General features: G+C 35.4%; 1 protein-coding gene across 4 annotated transcripts; it reads left to right on the top strand.

Moving 5' to 3' along the window:
- The first annotated feature begins 4,071 nt into the window (after positions 1–4,071).
- LOC107954136 (F-box/LRR-repeat protein At1g67190) lies at positions 4,072–8,623 on the top strand. Of its 4 annotated transcripts, XR_001699430.2 has the most exons (3): positions 4,073–4,435; positions 4,896–6,384; positions 8,159–8,623. XR_001699430.2 is itself a non-coding variant. In XM_041097597.1 (2 exons), exon 2 carries the CDS (start codon positions 5,058–5,060, stop codon positions 6,315–6,317), a length of 1,260 nt encoding a protein of 419 aa, XP_040953531.1. In that variant the 5' UTR covers positions 4,072–4,435; positions 5,012–5,057; the 3' UTR covers positions 6,318–6,510. The 4 variants fall into 4 exon arrangements, 3 of the variants coding, with proteins under 3 accessions (XP_040953531.1, XP_016745096.2, XP_016745097.1); XM_041097597.1 differs by lacking the exon at positions 8,159–8,623 and having other exon boundaries at positions 4,072–4,435; positions 5,012–6,510; XM_016889607.2 differs by lacking the exon at positions 8,159–8,623 and having other exon boundaries at positions 4,896–6,510.
- Positions 8,624–13,704: the final 5,081 nt, after the last annotated feature.

Here is a 13,704-nt window from a genome sequence, read left to right as displayed (position 1 = left end):
TTTTCAATTAAATTAGGGTTTTTATTTTATTATATCAAATAATATCAAAATTTTCTTAAAAAATTTCTATGCGTATTACATCAAATAAACTTCTACTTTATTACATCAAATAATAAATTTAAATACGGCAATCAATGTCTATGACCGGGGGATTCGGTTCCACATGGCTGCCGTCGACGGTTGCGTGCTGGATTCCTCCTTCCTCTAGTTTCCGGCGGCGGTTGTTCTTCCTCTAGTGGTGATTGTGTTCCTTCCTCCGGTGGTGGTTGTGGTTCTTCCGGTTCGGCATCTGGTTGTCAGACTTGGGACGATGATCCACCTTCAAAGAATAGTGTATGTGGAGGTGTTTGCATCATTAACGGCGACGGTGTTTGAAAGCCATACGTTGCTGGCGATTGGTAAAAAGGAGAGCTCCCCGAAGGCATAGTCGATCCCTCCTGCGCCGCTGGCCTAGATATCGACGGCCCGCTCGGCATAACAGGAAATGGAGCTGAACCGGGCATTTGGCTCCAACCTGCCATAGTATTCGGAAAAGGATACATGTAAGGGTTAGGGTACATGTAAGGGTTAAGGTACATATAAGGGCTAGGAAACATACCTGGCATCATAGGGAAAGGCGGTTGTGTGGGTATCATCTGTTGAATTGCTGCGTCAGGTGACTGCGTCGGTGCTCTTGTTGGGGCCGGTGATTGCATGCCCGCTGATGATGCGCTGGGTGACTGTCTGGGCCTCGTTGAGGGGCTGCCTTCGAAGTTTTCTCCTCTTGGATTTAGAGGCCCGCGCTTTTCCCTTCCGAGATGTAATTGTCGTTGCCTCTCCTTTGGCGTAAGTAAATACGGCTTACCATGGATCCTAAACCATGGCATGTATTCTGGAACACACGCTAACTCCGGAACGATGATTGCTTCCCTAGTAGGTAGATATTCATGCCGATTTTCCCACATTTCCGTGTACTCGGACCAGTATCTAGGCCAATTCGTACCTAATAGCCGAAGGTCGATTTTGTGGTGCTCGTCAAACTCCTCAGGGTCCGCAGGAATCGGTTGTCTACATCCAAACTGTCGTAGCACTCTGTCTGTCTGGTGGGGCTCCACGGTTGCATAGTTGATCAACACCACTTTCACGTGCCAAGCGTTCGGATTTTGTAAAAACTTTTCCGGGATTACTGCCCGAATTGCCGGATCCTCCTATGGTGTCCATTGAAACTATATGAACATGATAGAAATATTAGTTATATACATAATACTAAATACTAAATACTAAATACTAAATATCAATCGACTAGCGAATGTATGGAAATATCTATTTGCAATAATACTTACTTCTGCTTCCGACCGTTGGTCCAATAGAAGCCGTATATCTTCAAGTTCAGACGGCAATCCACGAAAACTTGCCGGATGGTTCCACCTAATTAAATAAATTTTTAGCATACTTTTATTGTATAAATCTACATAATAATTCAAAAATGTAATATAAAATTTACCTTGTTACAAGTGGGAATGTATATGGGTGGTTCACTCGAGGACGTAGAAATGGAAAGTGAAACCGTGCCCATGATTGCAGTAGTGAAAGGCAACCTCCGATGTTTGCTCTCCTCGGTCGCGTCGCCCCGCACATCTCTCGATATAATGTTGCCAAGACGGCAGACCCCCAACTAAATTCACCGGCTCCTCTAAAATCAACGATTTTTAGCAGCCACCTTAGATGTACACGGCTCCGTGACGTGTCCGGCATCAGATAACCTCCAATTATTTGAAGAATGTATGATCGAGCATATCGAATTCTTTGGATTTCGGTTGAAATTACATTCGGCTCGGGGAAGGTGGCACATAACCAGCCCATCTCGACCTTACCTCCATCCATTTTTTCCGGAATAGCGCCCAAAAGCTCGTAGCACACCGCCTCCCAATTGCTAGATTGGGCAGACCCAGTGACTGGGTGCCCGTCCACCGGCAATCTCAAATGCATGCTGACATCTTCTAGAGTGATAGTGCACTCTCCACATGGAAGATGAAATGTGTGCGCCTCGGGTCTCCACCTCTCGATCAACGCACTAATCAGTTTCGGGTCCAACTTGAATCCCCGGCCTACCGTCGCCACGTGCCAAAAACCCGTTTCCCGCAGGTAGTTCTCTACTAACGGTGATGGAGGAGCATGCATATTCCAGATATGGCATTCCAAAACCTGATCTTCAGACTTTTATAACAAACAATAAATTAATAATTATCTAAAAATACATAAATAAAAAAATCTTAAATAATAATTACAAATTAAATTTAATACTTACCATTTTCATTTGCTCCACCGATATGTGATTGCTATCAAGACGAGTCAATGATCCGGCCATTGATGAAAATATAAAAAAATTTAAAATTATTTTAAAAAAATATAAAAAAAAATTATAATTATTTTAAAAAATGGATTTGAGAGAATTTTGGAAGGAAATTAAAATTAAATATGAGTTTGAGAGAATTTTGGAAGGAAATTGAGAGGATTAGAGAGGAAAAATTAGGTAGGATTTGTTTGTGAAAAAAAATAAAGGGGTGGGGGGTATTTATATATTTTTTTGACTGTTGGGAGGGCAACGGTCAAATTTTTTACCGTTGGGGGTACTGTTCATGCGCGGAGAAGGTCGCGTCCACGTCGCGCTGACGTGGACGCGACCTTCTGCCATTTACCCTGATATCGCGCTGACGTGGGCGCGATTTCTCGGAAAATGGACCATTCCGATAAATAATCAAAAAATCGACCCATTTCGATAAATTTTGAAAAAAAATGACTTTTTCTGATAAATTGCCCGAAAATTTATGGCTAATCCAAGTCATTGCATTCATGATGACTCTATTCTTAAAATTATGTGTATAGAGTTTTGTCAAAATTTCTGCATTAGGGAAAAGTAGGGTGAATTTGTTTTATTTTGCTTCAACTTATTTATAAAGACAATAAATAGAATAATTTCTTATATTTATTAAATAAGAAATTGAGGGAACCAAACTTGAATAAGACTATGTCACTTTCTCCACCTTTTGGTTAATATTTTATTATTTTACAACACTTCCAAATTATTTTTAAAATTAACCTTTAATACTTTTTTTTTCTGAAAAGGTGTTAGGGTCGCAAAGATAATTCATTTGAATAATTACAAACATAATTAATTATTATAAAATACAAAATCATATGTGATGTGATTTAAATTAAAATAAAATTTTATAGAGTTCACATATAGTTTACATAGGATGAACCTCGAATTTTGATATTCAAAATCACATGATTTCAATCTTATCAACATAACGAACGCCTAATAACATTTAAATATTCTTACTTCCTCCTTTTCTTCATAAAAATTGAAAAGTTAATCTCTTTACTTTAGTTTATCAAAATTTGATAATTTGAAATTAGTCTAATTCGATAAAAATGTTAAACATTGTACATGAAAATAAATAATTGAACCATTTATATGAAAAAGGTTAGCAATAAAAATAAATAAATAAATAAATGGGTAAACTATAAAAATAATCATTTTTGTTTGCCTCAAATTACATTTTAGTAACTTATGTTTGAAATGTTATGTTTTAGTCACCTACGTTATCGTTTTATTACGAAGTAGTCACTCTGTCGTTAAGCTCTATTACCTTCCTAACGGCAATCCTATATGGCAATTCAAATGGGTTTTAAATGCCAACTTAGATGTACAACTAGAATGAGAACACCTTTTCAGTCAAAATGGAAAAGAAAAATGAGACGAACAGTTTTTAACCTATTATTGTTCCAGTTGGACATCCAAGTTAACATTTAAAACTATTTGGACTGCCACGTAGGATTGTTATTAGGAAGGTAACGGAAGTGAATGGCAGAGTGACCACTTCGTAACAAAATGATAACGTGACTAAAATGTAATCTGAGACAAACAAGAGTGACTATTTTTGTAGTTTACCCTAAATAAATTTATGAAATTTTGATAAAGTAGAGTGATGGGGAATCAGAAAAAAACAAAGTGTTTGGACATTTATACTATAAAGTACTAATATTCTAAAAATTTCAGTTTGTAAGATGTATAATTCAAAGCTATTTGTTTTCTGTTTATGGAAAATTCTTCAATATAAAAGAAAAATTAAGGTATAGATCACAAATTCGAAATATAATTCACGAAAAGGAGGAGAGACCGAGAGGACCCACATTGGTTTGAAAGTGAAAGAAAACAGCCATTAGCAGCCGAAGTTTGCAATTGAGGTGAAAGAAAGGAGCGTTGGCTAATGGCTATCGTTTGATTTGATTTTTCAAATAATAAAAATAATAACCCAATGTGAAAGAAAAAAAGAAGAAAACCTTCGAATCCAACTCTTCAACAATGCTTGTTTATTCCTTTGTCACTCACTTTAAATCATTAGCCACTGCCGTTTCGAAATTCCCAATCTTCTTTTTTCCCTGATTTCGGGTAAGCCTTCCCCCCCCCCCTTTCTTTTGGTTGGATTATTTTTCATTTGATGTATAATTTCCGATATTTGTTGAAAGCCCAGATGCTAAAACTTCAATTTCGATTTTATTTTTATTTTTATTATTTTTTGGTTTTGGATTTATAGGTACTTTCAATTCTGGGATTATTCTACTTTCTGAATCACTGAATTGATTTTAGCCCCTAAAAAGCATATATTTTTAAGAACCGGGATAGTGCTTGATTTTGACTTTGATCCTTTACTTGAAGATTCATTTTAGATCTTTATTTAGTTGGAATACTGCTGAGAGATTGTGTTACTTAAATCTCCCTTGCAAACCCTTTTTTCTCTTCTATTTGACGCATAAGTTTTGCTTTATTTGGATGTGAAATCTGTTTGAAGATCTAACTAAAACTCATGTTTTTGAGTGATTTTTTTGTTTGTTTGTTTGTTTTATCACAGAACTTTTTTCACTACTGGGAAAGAATACTTGGGCAATGATTTCAATTCCATGTCAACTTTATTTTGTTGAGTTGTGAAGAATTTGTGTTTGATTATATCTACTTGAGTATCTTCAGAAAACCCAATTTGTAGATTTGAGGCTTTTTTTTATCTTTATTGACAATGGAGCACCTACCAGTTGAAGTCATTGGAAACATTTTGTCTCGGCTTGGAGGTGCCCGGGATGTCGTGATAGCCTCTGCAACATGTCGGAAATGGCGAGAAGCTTCTCGGAAACACCTTCACACCCTAGCATTTAACTCTAATGATTTGCCTCCTTATCGTGATATTACCCCTAAACAATTAGAGATCCTGATTACTCAAACAATATTCCAAACTACAGGATTGCAAGGCCTGTCAATTTTGATGGATGATGTTGATGAGTTCTCGGCTTCTACTGTTATTGCGTGGCTCATGTATACAAGGGAAACCTTGCGTCGGTTGTTTTATAATGTACGGACTAGTCCGAATGTTAACATTCTTGAAATTTGTGGGAGGCAAAAGCTGGAAACATTGGCACTAGCCCACAATTCAATAACAGGGGTTGAACCTAATTTTCAGAGATTCCCTTGTTTGAAGTCTCTCTCTTTGAGTCATGTTAGTATTTCGGCTTTGGATTTGAGCCTTTTACTCACTGCATGTCCGAAACTTGAGAGCTTAGAACTTGTCAATCTGGAGATTGCAATGTCAGATGCACAAGTGACTGTAGAGTTGAGCTGCCCCACATTAAAGAGTATTTACGTCGAAGCAATTAGTTTGGATAAATTTATGCTGGAGGCCGACAGTATCGAGCGTTTGCACTTGAGGGATTGTGCCCTTGAACTTTTTGAACTGATTGGGATAGGCACTTTAAAATATTTCAAGATTGATGATGTTAGCGTGATACATCTTGACATTGGTGAGACTATCGATAATCTTGAGGTTGTTGATGTCAGTAACTTCACAATCATCTGGCCAAAGTTCTACCAGATGATTTCAAGATCCTCAAAATTAAGGAAGCTTCGGCTTTGGGATGTGGCCTTTGATGATGAAGATGAGGTTGTGGATTTGGAAACAATTGCTGTATGTTTTCCACGGTTGAAACATCTAGCATTAAGTTACGAATTGAGAGATGGTGTCATGCATTATGGTCTCCAAGGGTCTTCTAATTTGGAGAACGTGATGGTGCTGGAGCTCGGATGGACTGTAATTAATGATCTCTTCTCGCATTGGGTTGAGGAGCTGCTAAAACGGTGCCCAAATCTTAGAAAAATGATTATTTTTGGGTCTGTCTCTGAAGTCAAGTCGCATGAAGAATGCCAGATATTGGCCAATTTCACCTCATCTATTGTTCAGCTGATGAGGAAATATATGAATGTAGAGGTGCACTTTGAATTTGAGTAAATTTGCTCAATTGCATTGTTAACTTCAAGTTTTGGTTCGGTTATGAATTATATGAGCAGATTTGCAGGTAAGGTTTACAGAATGTAAATCCTAAACATTTCTTTTATTTTACATGTCTTATGAATGATTGCTGGAATTGCTTCAGCTTGATTCAAAATATATATGCAATCAGAAGAATACTGTTGTCTTTTCACTCATTAGTCAGTTTGCTCCTTTGCTATTATTCAACCATTTTGTTTCATTACAAAATTGAAAATTCTCTCTCTATGATTTACACATGTCACATGGGCACCCTTCTCCTTCTTGTAGTATTTTGCTATATCAGTGGTTTGGACAAAGCTTATGTTTCAAAGTGCTTTATACAAAAGCGATATACTGCTCTGTGTATATAGACATGAAAATGAATTCATTTTGGAGTTCGCTGGCTTTCAATAGTGGGGGAAAGATCAATAAATGTGATGAATTGCTTTTCCATGACACTCAAGGTTAACCGATTTCTTCTGAAAACTTGAATGTTTCTTTGGTCTCTGCCTTTTATATTTCAGAGCCAAGGGAAAGTAATTTAGTTGTTTCCTTTGCCGAAAACTATTTTGGGTTTCAGTTGATGTATGAGAATACTGGAACAAATGTTATAAACTTATAATGCAAATGCCATTTACACGATCCATATTGACATATATTTTGACCTATAAGACGAAATCATATCAGAAACACTGATTGATAAAATAATAGGAAATGTTGAGACCACTCCATGTCTTTAGTGAGTGCTTAGCTCTAGCAGTTCATCAGAAAGCTCCTCATCAAATCATTTCTAGAGTCTTAGTGCTTGTACAATTTTCACACACCCGTATATATTTATATTTCTTTTATCTTGTCGCTTTATGATCTATACCTATATTACTTAAACTCGGGTGTCGGAGACAGGGATGTTTCCAACATGGGTTTGATCAATTTTTTTTTCTCTGTTCTAACATATATTTGGAGAAACTTACCCCGTACCCATGCCAGCATATGCGTTGGACAGAGGTACTTTAGGGAAAATGATGAGTTAGATCAACATAGATGTAAGCAGCTAGATTCTTGTTAAACTAAGTACCAAGAATTCTTGTTTTGGTTCCATGGTGACTGTTCTCTTAAAATCAAACAAGGTGCATTTCCCTTTTGAAATTTCTGATAGGTTACCTATATGCCATTGATGGGAAGGCGTACTTAGTGGTGCAGGCAACCGCTAGAGATCACAAAATACTAACATTTTTTATATTTTTATTTCCTTGTTCTTTTTTCTGCTCCACCGTAATTCTCAATAACCTTTTGAGCATCATGAAATTTGAAACTACGGTAGCCTATGTTGACCGGTGCTTACATTCTAGCTTCTACATTTATTGTATTTGTTTCAATCATTCTGTGTGCTCCCTTGGCTATTCAATTCTGTAAATAAAGCTTTCCTCTCACTTCCTTGTATTATTGTGGCACTTATTTGTGTGTTATTTTTACCTGTGGGTTTAAGTGAGTTCGAGGGTTAATTTTTTGTATGATATTTATATGGAAAAAAGTTGCATATGGAGAGAACAAATAGATATGCAGGCATTGTAAGATGTCATGGAATGAAGATATGTTTCTTTGTATGGTTTTTTTTTTTTTTGTGGCATTTCTTTTATAAGCACAAGAAATTAACCCTAGATGTTGCCTAACTAGGTAATGGTTGCATGGTACATTTATTTCTGGTGAAGAAATGCATTCACGTTGTAAATATGCATATGAGTTTGTGTTTCCTGTATCAATGGACAGAGATGTGCTTTACTTTGTGTTCTTTTATCTATTTGTTGCTCGTATTTATTTAGACTCGACTGCTCGAAGGATGCTGTTGAGTTTGACAACAACTCTACACAAGCATGCACGCACAGGAATGCATGAACGTGTATTGGAGAAAGAGAGGAAATCGATGGGCAACGCGAGACAACATTGATGGTAAATTTTACGTTGTCTCCAGGTTTGGGGTTGCCTCTTGAATACTGGCTGCACCGGAATGGAAAGAAACTTACAGTGGTTCCTCACTTCTCTCTGTCTCCTCTTTGTGTCCGACTTTCTTGATGTGCATAATATATGAATACTGAGTAGTTCAATTTGTTATCTATACTCCATTGTCTTCCTTTTTTGGTGGGCAGTATTAGATGGAATGACTTTTAATGTTGAAGTTGGATTCAGTATTACTACTATTGTGGTTTGAATAGTTCGTTTTTGACTTTTAAGCGCTTCCTAACATTAAGTATCAAGTTGAAATACAATCCATCTTGTATGGAATGATCCATTTTGTTGTGTTATTAGTTTTCCATTATAACTAAGATTTGATGCCAATGGGGCCTTTGGTAGTGTTGGTACTAGTAAGGTTGAGCACTTGGGTTTGGTTATATCATGTAAAAAGTTATATGAAGGCTTGTTTGTTGGTTGAGTTAGTCACTGAATTAATTTAGTTCAAGGTTTGTAATCATTGATTTTGATTGGAACAGTTGTAACTTTAAAAAAAACTAAGATTTGGTGAGTTCTTTGGAGGGATATTGATTATTTTATCATTGATGGTATCTTTGGTTACTAGTCTAATTATAGGTAGATATAAAATATAAAATAATATATTTTTAAAATAAATTGTTAAAAATTAATGGTTTCAGTCGGACTTCCATTGCTTGTGGCAGCCTTTTTATCGGCCGTTGGCCTCCTTTCTCGCTCCCACCCTCTTTCCTCCCTCCCCTTCCCCTTTCCTTTCCATTGTCTCCCTTCTTTACTCTGCTCTTTTTTCTTCCCCTTCTTTTCTTTTCCCTCTCTTTGTTGGTGGTACTCATCGGTGGGCGCTCTTCGACTGGTAGGGTTACCCCTGGCTGTCAAGTGTAATTTGTAATGGGCTTTCCATTGTTGTTGGGATCTTTCAGATAAACAAAAATGAATTCAAATTAATTTTCTTTCCTTGAATAAGAATTTATTTATCCATTTTATCAACTTAAAGCTTGCAAAGAGGGAAACAAAACATACAGAAATGGTAGAAGATTAGAAAGCTAGACTTGAGCATATAATGAAAGTTTTACATTTGCGGCCATTAAATGAGAGTTGAACTTTGAAGCCAACTCTATTATGGAGTTTTTTTCAAAATAACTTTATCTACGCACAAAATCTTCTCTATACTAGGATTTGTGAAGTGGAGCCTACAGGAATGCCACATTAATTACAATATCTAATCGCTCTCCTATCACACATGCTGCAAGGTTTGCTGGGAACAAAAGCTTGGATTTTTTGTCTTCTTTATTCGGAAACAAGAAAGGATAAGAAAGATAAAATAAAATAAAAAAGGGATGATTATAATGAATCTAGAAATTTGAATTATAATTTTTTTTATATTTTAGCATTTATTAATTTATACTTTTATAGTTTTTGAAAGAATTATTTTTTGGGTTAAAATATAAATTTTTTTCTGATTTGATGATTTATAAAGATTGAAATTGAAAATTTCCAATTTTCTGGGGCCTTGCCTGGCCCTTTGTTCGCCTTGATTGTAATGTTTTTTTAATTATTCTTTCCTATAAAACAAATTACGTAAAAGATTAACGAATAATATTTTATATATTATTAATGAAGCATAATTAATAACTTGACAAATGTCTTTAAAAGAGATACCTTTCAACTTTTCCCCTAGGTAATAAATATATGAAGAAAAGAAAACTTTCATTGCTTTAAAAAAGTTGAGTAAACTACACTTATAGTCTGCTAAGACTAATTCTATTTTGGTCACCTAGCTCTATATATGTTTAATTTTATCACTAACATTTTTAATTTTGATTTTTTTGGTCACTACTAGAGTCTTATGTGATTATTCTTTATTGATATATTAACAAATTTAGTCTTTTTAATCTTTACACATCCTGTCAATTTAATTTTAATTCTAAAAAATATATAAAAATAAAAATACATAAAATTAATTAAAAATGATTTTTTAAATAATAATCCAAAACCTCTTTACTAACTTTAAATACCCATTTCAATTAAATGTCAGTTTGCACGAGGGGCAGCTCAAGCAGTGCCTGGATGCGCATGGATCTTCCCTTTGACAAGATGTTAGTCAATGAAGGAGACCTCAATCGTTATCTTATTGTAGAAGGTGAATGATGAAAAGTGTCTACAAAGGTGATATGGTGGATGGGTCAGGCCTGAGGGCGATGGTGGTGTAAGATGGAGGATTGGAATGCATCTCAACGGTCAGGGTGCTTACTATCGGCTTGTTTATTATTGGATGCTTCTGCACCATCAACAATTAGCAACAGATGTGGACATAGGTGAATTTAGGAGCTTTTCAGTTTCTTAGTATTGTGGTTTTTAGACGAGGAAAGCTCAAGTGCGGCTAGAATTTATGCTTTTCTTTCTAAGTCTTAGGGTTTGTATTTTATTTGACTATTTTTATTTTTTATTCCCATTTGTAAAAACGTTGTTGAATTGCTTCAATAAAGATGCCTAGCCTTTGTTTCAAAAAAAATAAATACCTATTTCAATTAAAAATAAATAAATACACATGCCCATTCTGACATGGCGAATGTAGTTACAAAAGTTGGAAGGAATATAACAATTCATAGTATTTGGGTAATTTACTTAAATCTAATTAAACTTAGAACATTGAAATCTAATTAAAGCAAGCATGGGAATGTACAAAACAGAGCATTAGGGTTATTTAAAGGTTACTGTGGTTTTACCTTTCACCATACTAATTGGGACCAAAAGTGGTGTATGGTTTTGTTCAATTCTAGCGCAAACTTGGGAGAGAGCATATCAGCTACTACTTCGGAAAACTTTTCAAAATCCTGAATTCATCATCCTTACTGCAAATGCATGCTTCTATTAATGTCTGTTGCATTATTTGAGTGGAGAAGATAGATCCGGAGATGATATTGAATTAAATAGTAGACTTCGAGGCGCAGGTGAGCTTTCCAAAAAGAACAATTTGTCCCTACACAAAGTTACTAGAGGGTTAAGACAAAGGTCCTCCTAAGATACAAAGAAGTTTTTTTATTTCCTTTGATTAGCAAAATTGAGGAATTCTTTAACTTTTATTCTAATTTCTGAAATTAAATTGATCGTAATTATTATTGTCAGCACCATAGTCCTTCTATTTATATACACTTAATGGACACTATTAAAGAGCCACAACCCTTCGTGTTGGACATACTTCTTAGAAGAAACATGTCCCATTCAAAATGAATGTGTCCATTGGATGAATAAATCATCACTTTCTAATTTGAATAAGTGCTCATGAATAATGAATTTGTAATCTACAATTTCCAACAATCCCCTACTAGATTGCTAATTCCAGAAAATAAGTACACAACGATTATGCATAAAGAAGGGTGTTTGCAGATTGAACCTTCCTTTAGTGCAAACACTCAATGTATCAACAAAGTGAATGGTGGCTAGTCGCTTTAACCATCACTCCTAAAGTCAATACCGAAAAAATTTCACACATAACCGTAAAGTATTAGAGTAAGAGTTTATTTGCTTTAGCACCGTTATGGCCATGTGCTCATCCTGTTTCATAAACATGTACGAGAGAAAACTATAAAGAAACTCTCGTTGAAGCGGCACCACTTCATGTCCATATATGTAGATTTTATGACAAATAATGTTCATCCATTAAGTGTAAAACTCATCCTCCTAAAACATAAAAACTAAATCTTGATTCTTAGTGCACGTTGTCATTTGATAACTTGTTATTACCCTTTGAACCTTGAAACTAACTTTTGGCTAGAACAAGATAGGGTTTCTATTCTCAATGACGCGATTAGAATGGTTTTAATCCTATCTTAGTGGTGGTACTCTTAATCAAATCCTTTGACAAACTATTTGTCAATAGATCCGCTAAATTTTCAATTGACTTAACATAAGTAACATTTATCACACCGTCCTTAATCAATTGTCTTACAGACTCATGTCTCAAACTTATATGTCTAGACTTTTCATTGTATTCTTTATTGTACACTCGAGACATGGTGGATTCACTATCACAATATACAGAAATGGAAACTTACATTATGGCCACACCTTTATATCTAACAAGAGATCTCTTACCCATTCCACTTCCTTGTCAGTAACCACCAAAGCTATAAATTCAGCCCCCATAGTTGAATGTGAGATGCAAGTTTGTTTCTTGGAGGCTCAACTAATGGCTCCACCTCCAATCGTAAAAATCCATCCCGATGTGTACTTATTGCCATTTAAACTTGTAATCCAACTTGCATCCGAGTAACCTTCTATTACCGCGAGATAATCACTATAGAATAATCCCAAATTTTTTGTTTTATTAAGATAGCTAAAAATCTAACAAATTCCTTTCCAATAATCGGTACTAAGACAACTTGTAAATCTTGCCAATTTGCATACAACAAATGCGATATCGAGTCTAGTACAATGCATTGCATACATTAGACTTCCAATTGTGCTAGCATACTCAAATTGCGTTATAGCCTTGCCATTATTCTCACTTAACTTGAAGTTCGAATCGAATGGAGTGTTCAAATTCTTGGTATTCAAGTGTTTGAACTTTTCCAATACTTTCTTGATGTAGTTAGATTGGCTTAGTGCAAAACTCTTTTCATGCTTTTGCACCTTTACACCTAGAATTGTATCTACCTCATTAAAATCCTTCATCTTAAAATTCGAGGCTAGATACTTTTTGGTCTTACGGACACCTTCTATATTCGTCCAAAAAATTAACAAATCGTCTACATAAAGACAAATAATTACATCGTAATTGTTAGTGAATTTACTATAAATACATTTATCCGCACCATTATGTAAAAAACCATTGGACCAGATAACCGAGTCAAATTTATCATGCCAATGTTTAGGCACTTGTTTTAAACCATATAATGACTTGATCAACTTACACACCTTATGTTTATTCTCAAGAACCACAAAGCCTTCTGGTTGCTCCATGTAGACTTCCTCTTTAAGATTAATATTCAAAAAATTCGGCTTAACATCCATTTGATGTACATATAACTTATGGATAGATGCAAGTGCCATAAGAATTCGAATGGAGGTCATCCTGGCCATCGGTGCATATGTGTTAAAATAAGGTTTTCCTTCTGCCTAAATCATTTTGCCACCAACCTAGCCTTAAAGGTTAGAGAACCCCCTATTGGAGTATTCTTCCTTTTAAGCACTCATTTACACCCGATAGACTTCGATCCTTGAGAAAGATCAACTAGAATCCAAGTATTGTTGAACAATATTAAATCCATTTCATCATTGATCGCCTCTTTCTAAAATGTTGTATCCCTAGAAGTCATGGCTTCACTATAGGATTGTGGATCACCATCCACATTAAACATTATGGGGATCTTCCTAATTACGG

The sequence above is a fragment of the Gossypium hirsutum genome, chromosome D07 (genome assembly GCF_007990345.1).
Source record: "Gossypium hirsutum isolate 1008001.06 chromosome D07, Gossypium_hirsutum_v2.1, whole genome shotgun sequence".
Lineage (NCBI taxonomy): Eukaryota > Viridiplantae > Streptophyta > Magnoliopsida > Malvales > Malvaceae > Gossypium > Gossypium hirsutum.
The sequence above is the reverse complement of the archived record's forward strand: the minus strand, read 5'-3'. Positions and strand labels throughout refer to the sequence as shown.

Bases quoted from the DNA above. Each gene is read 5' to 3' on its own strand.
- LOC107954136 (XM_041097597.1), top strand. From the start codon at position 5,058: ATGGAGCACCTACCAGTTGAAGTCATTGGAAACATTTTGTCTCGGCTT.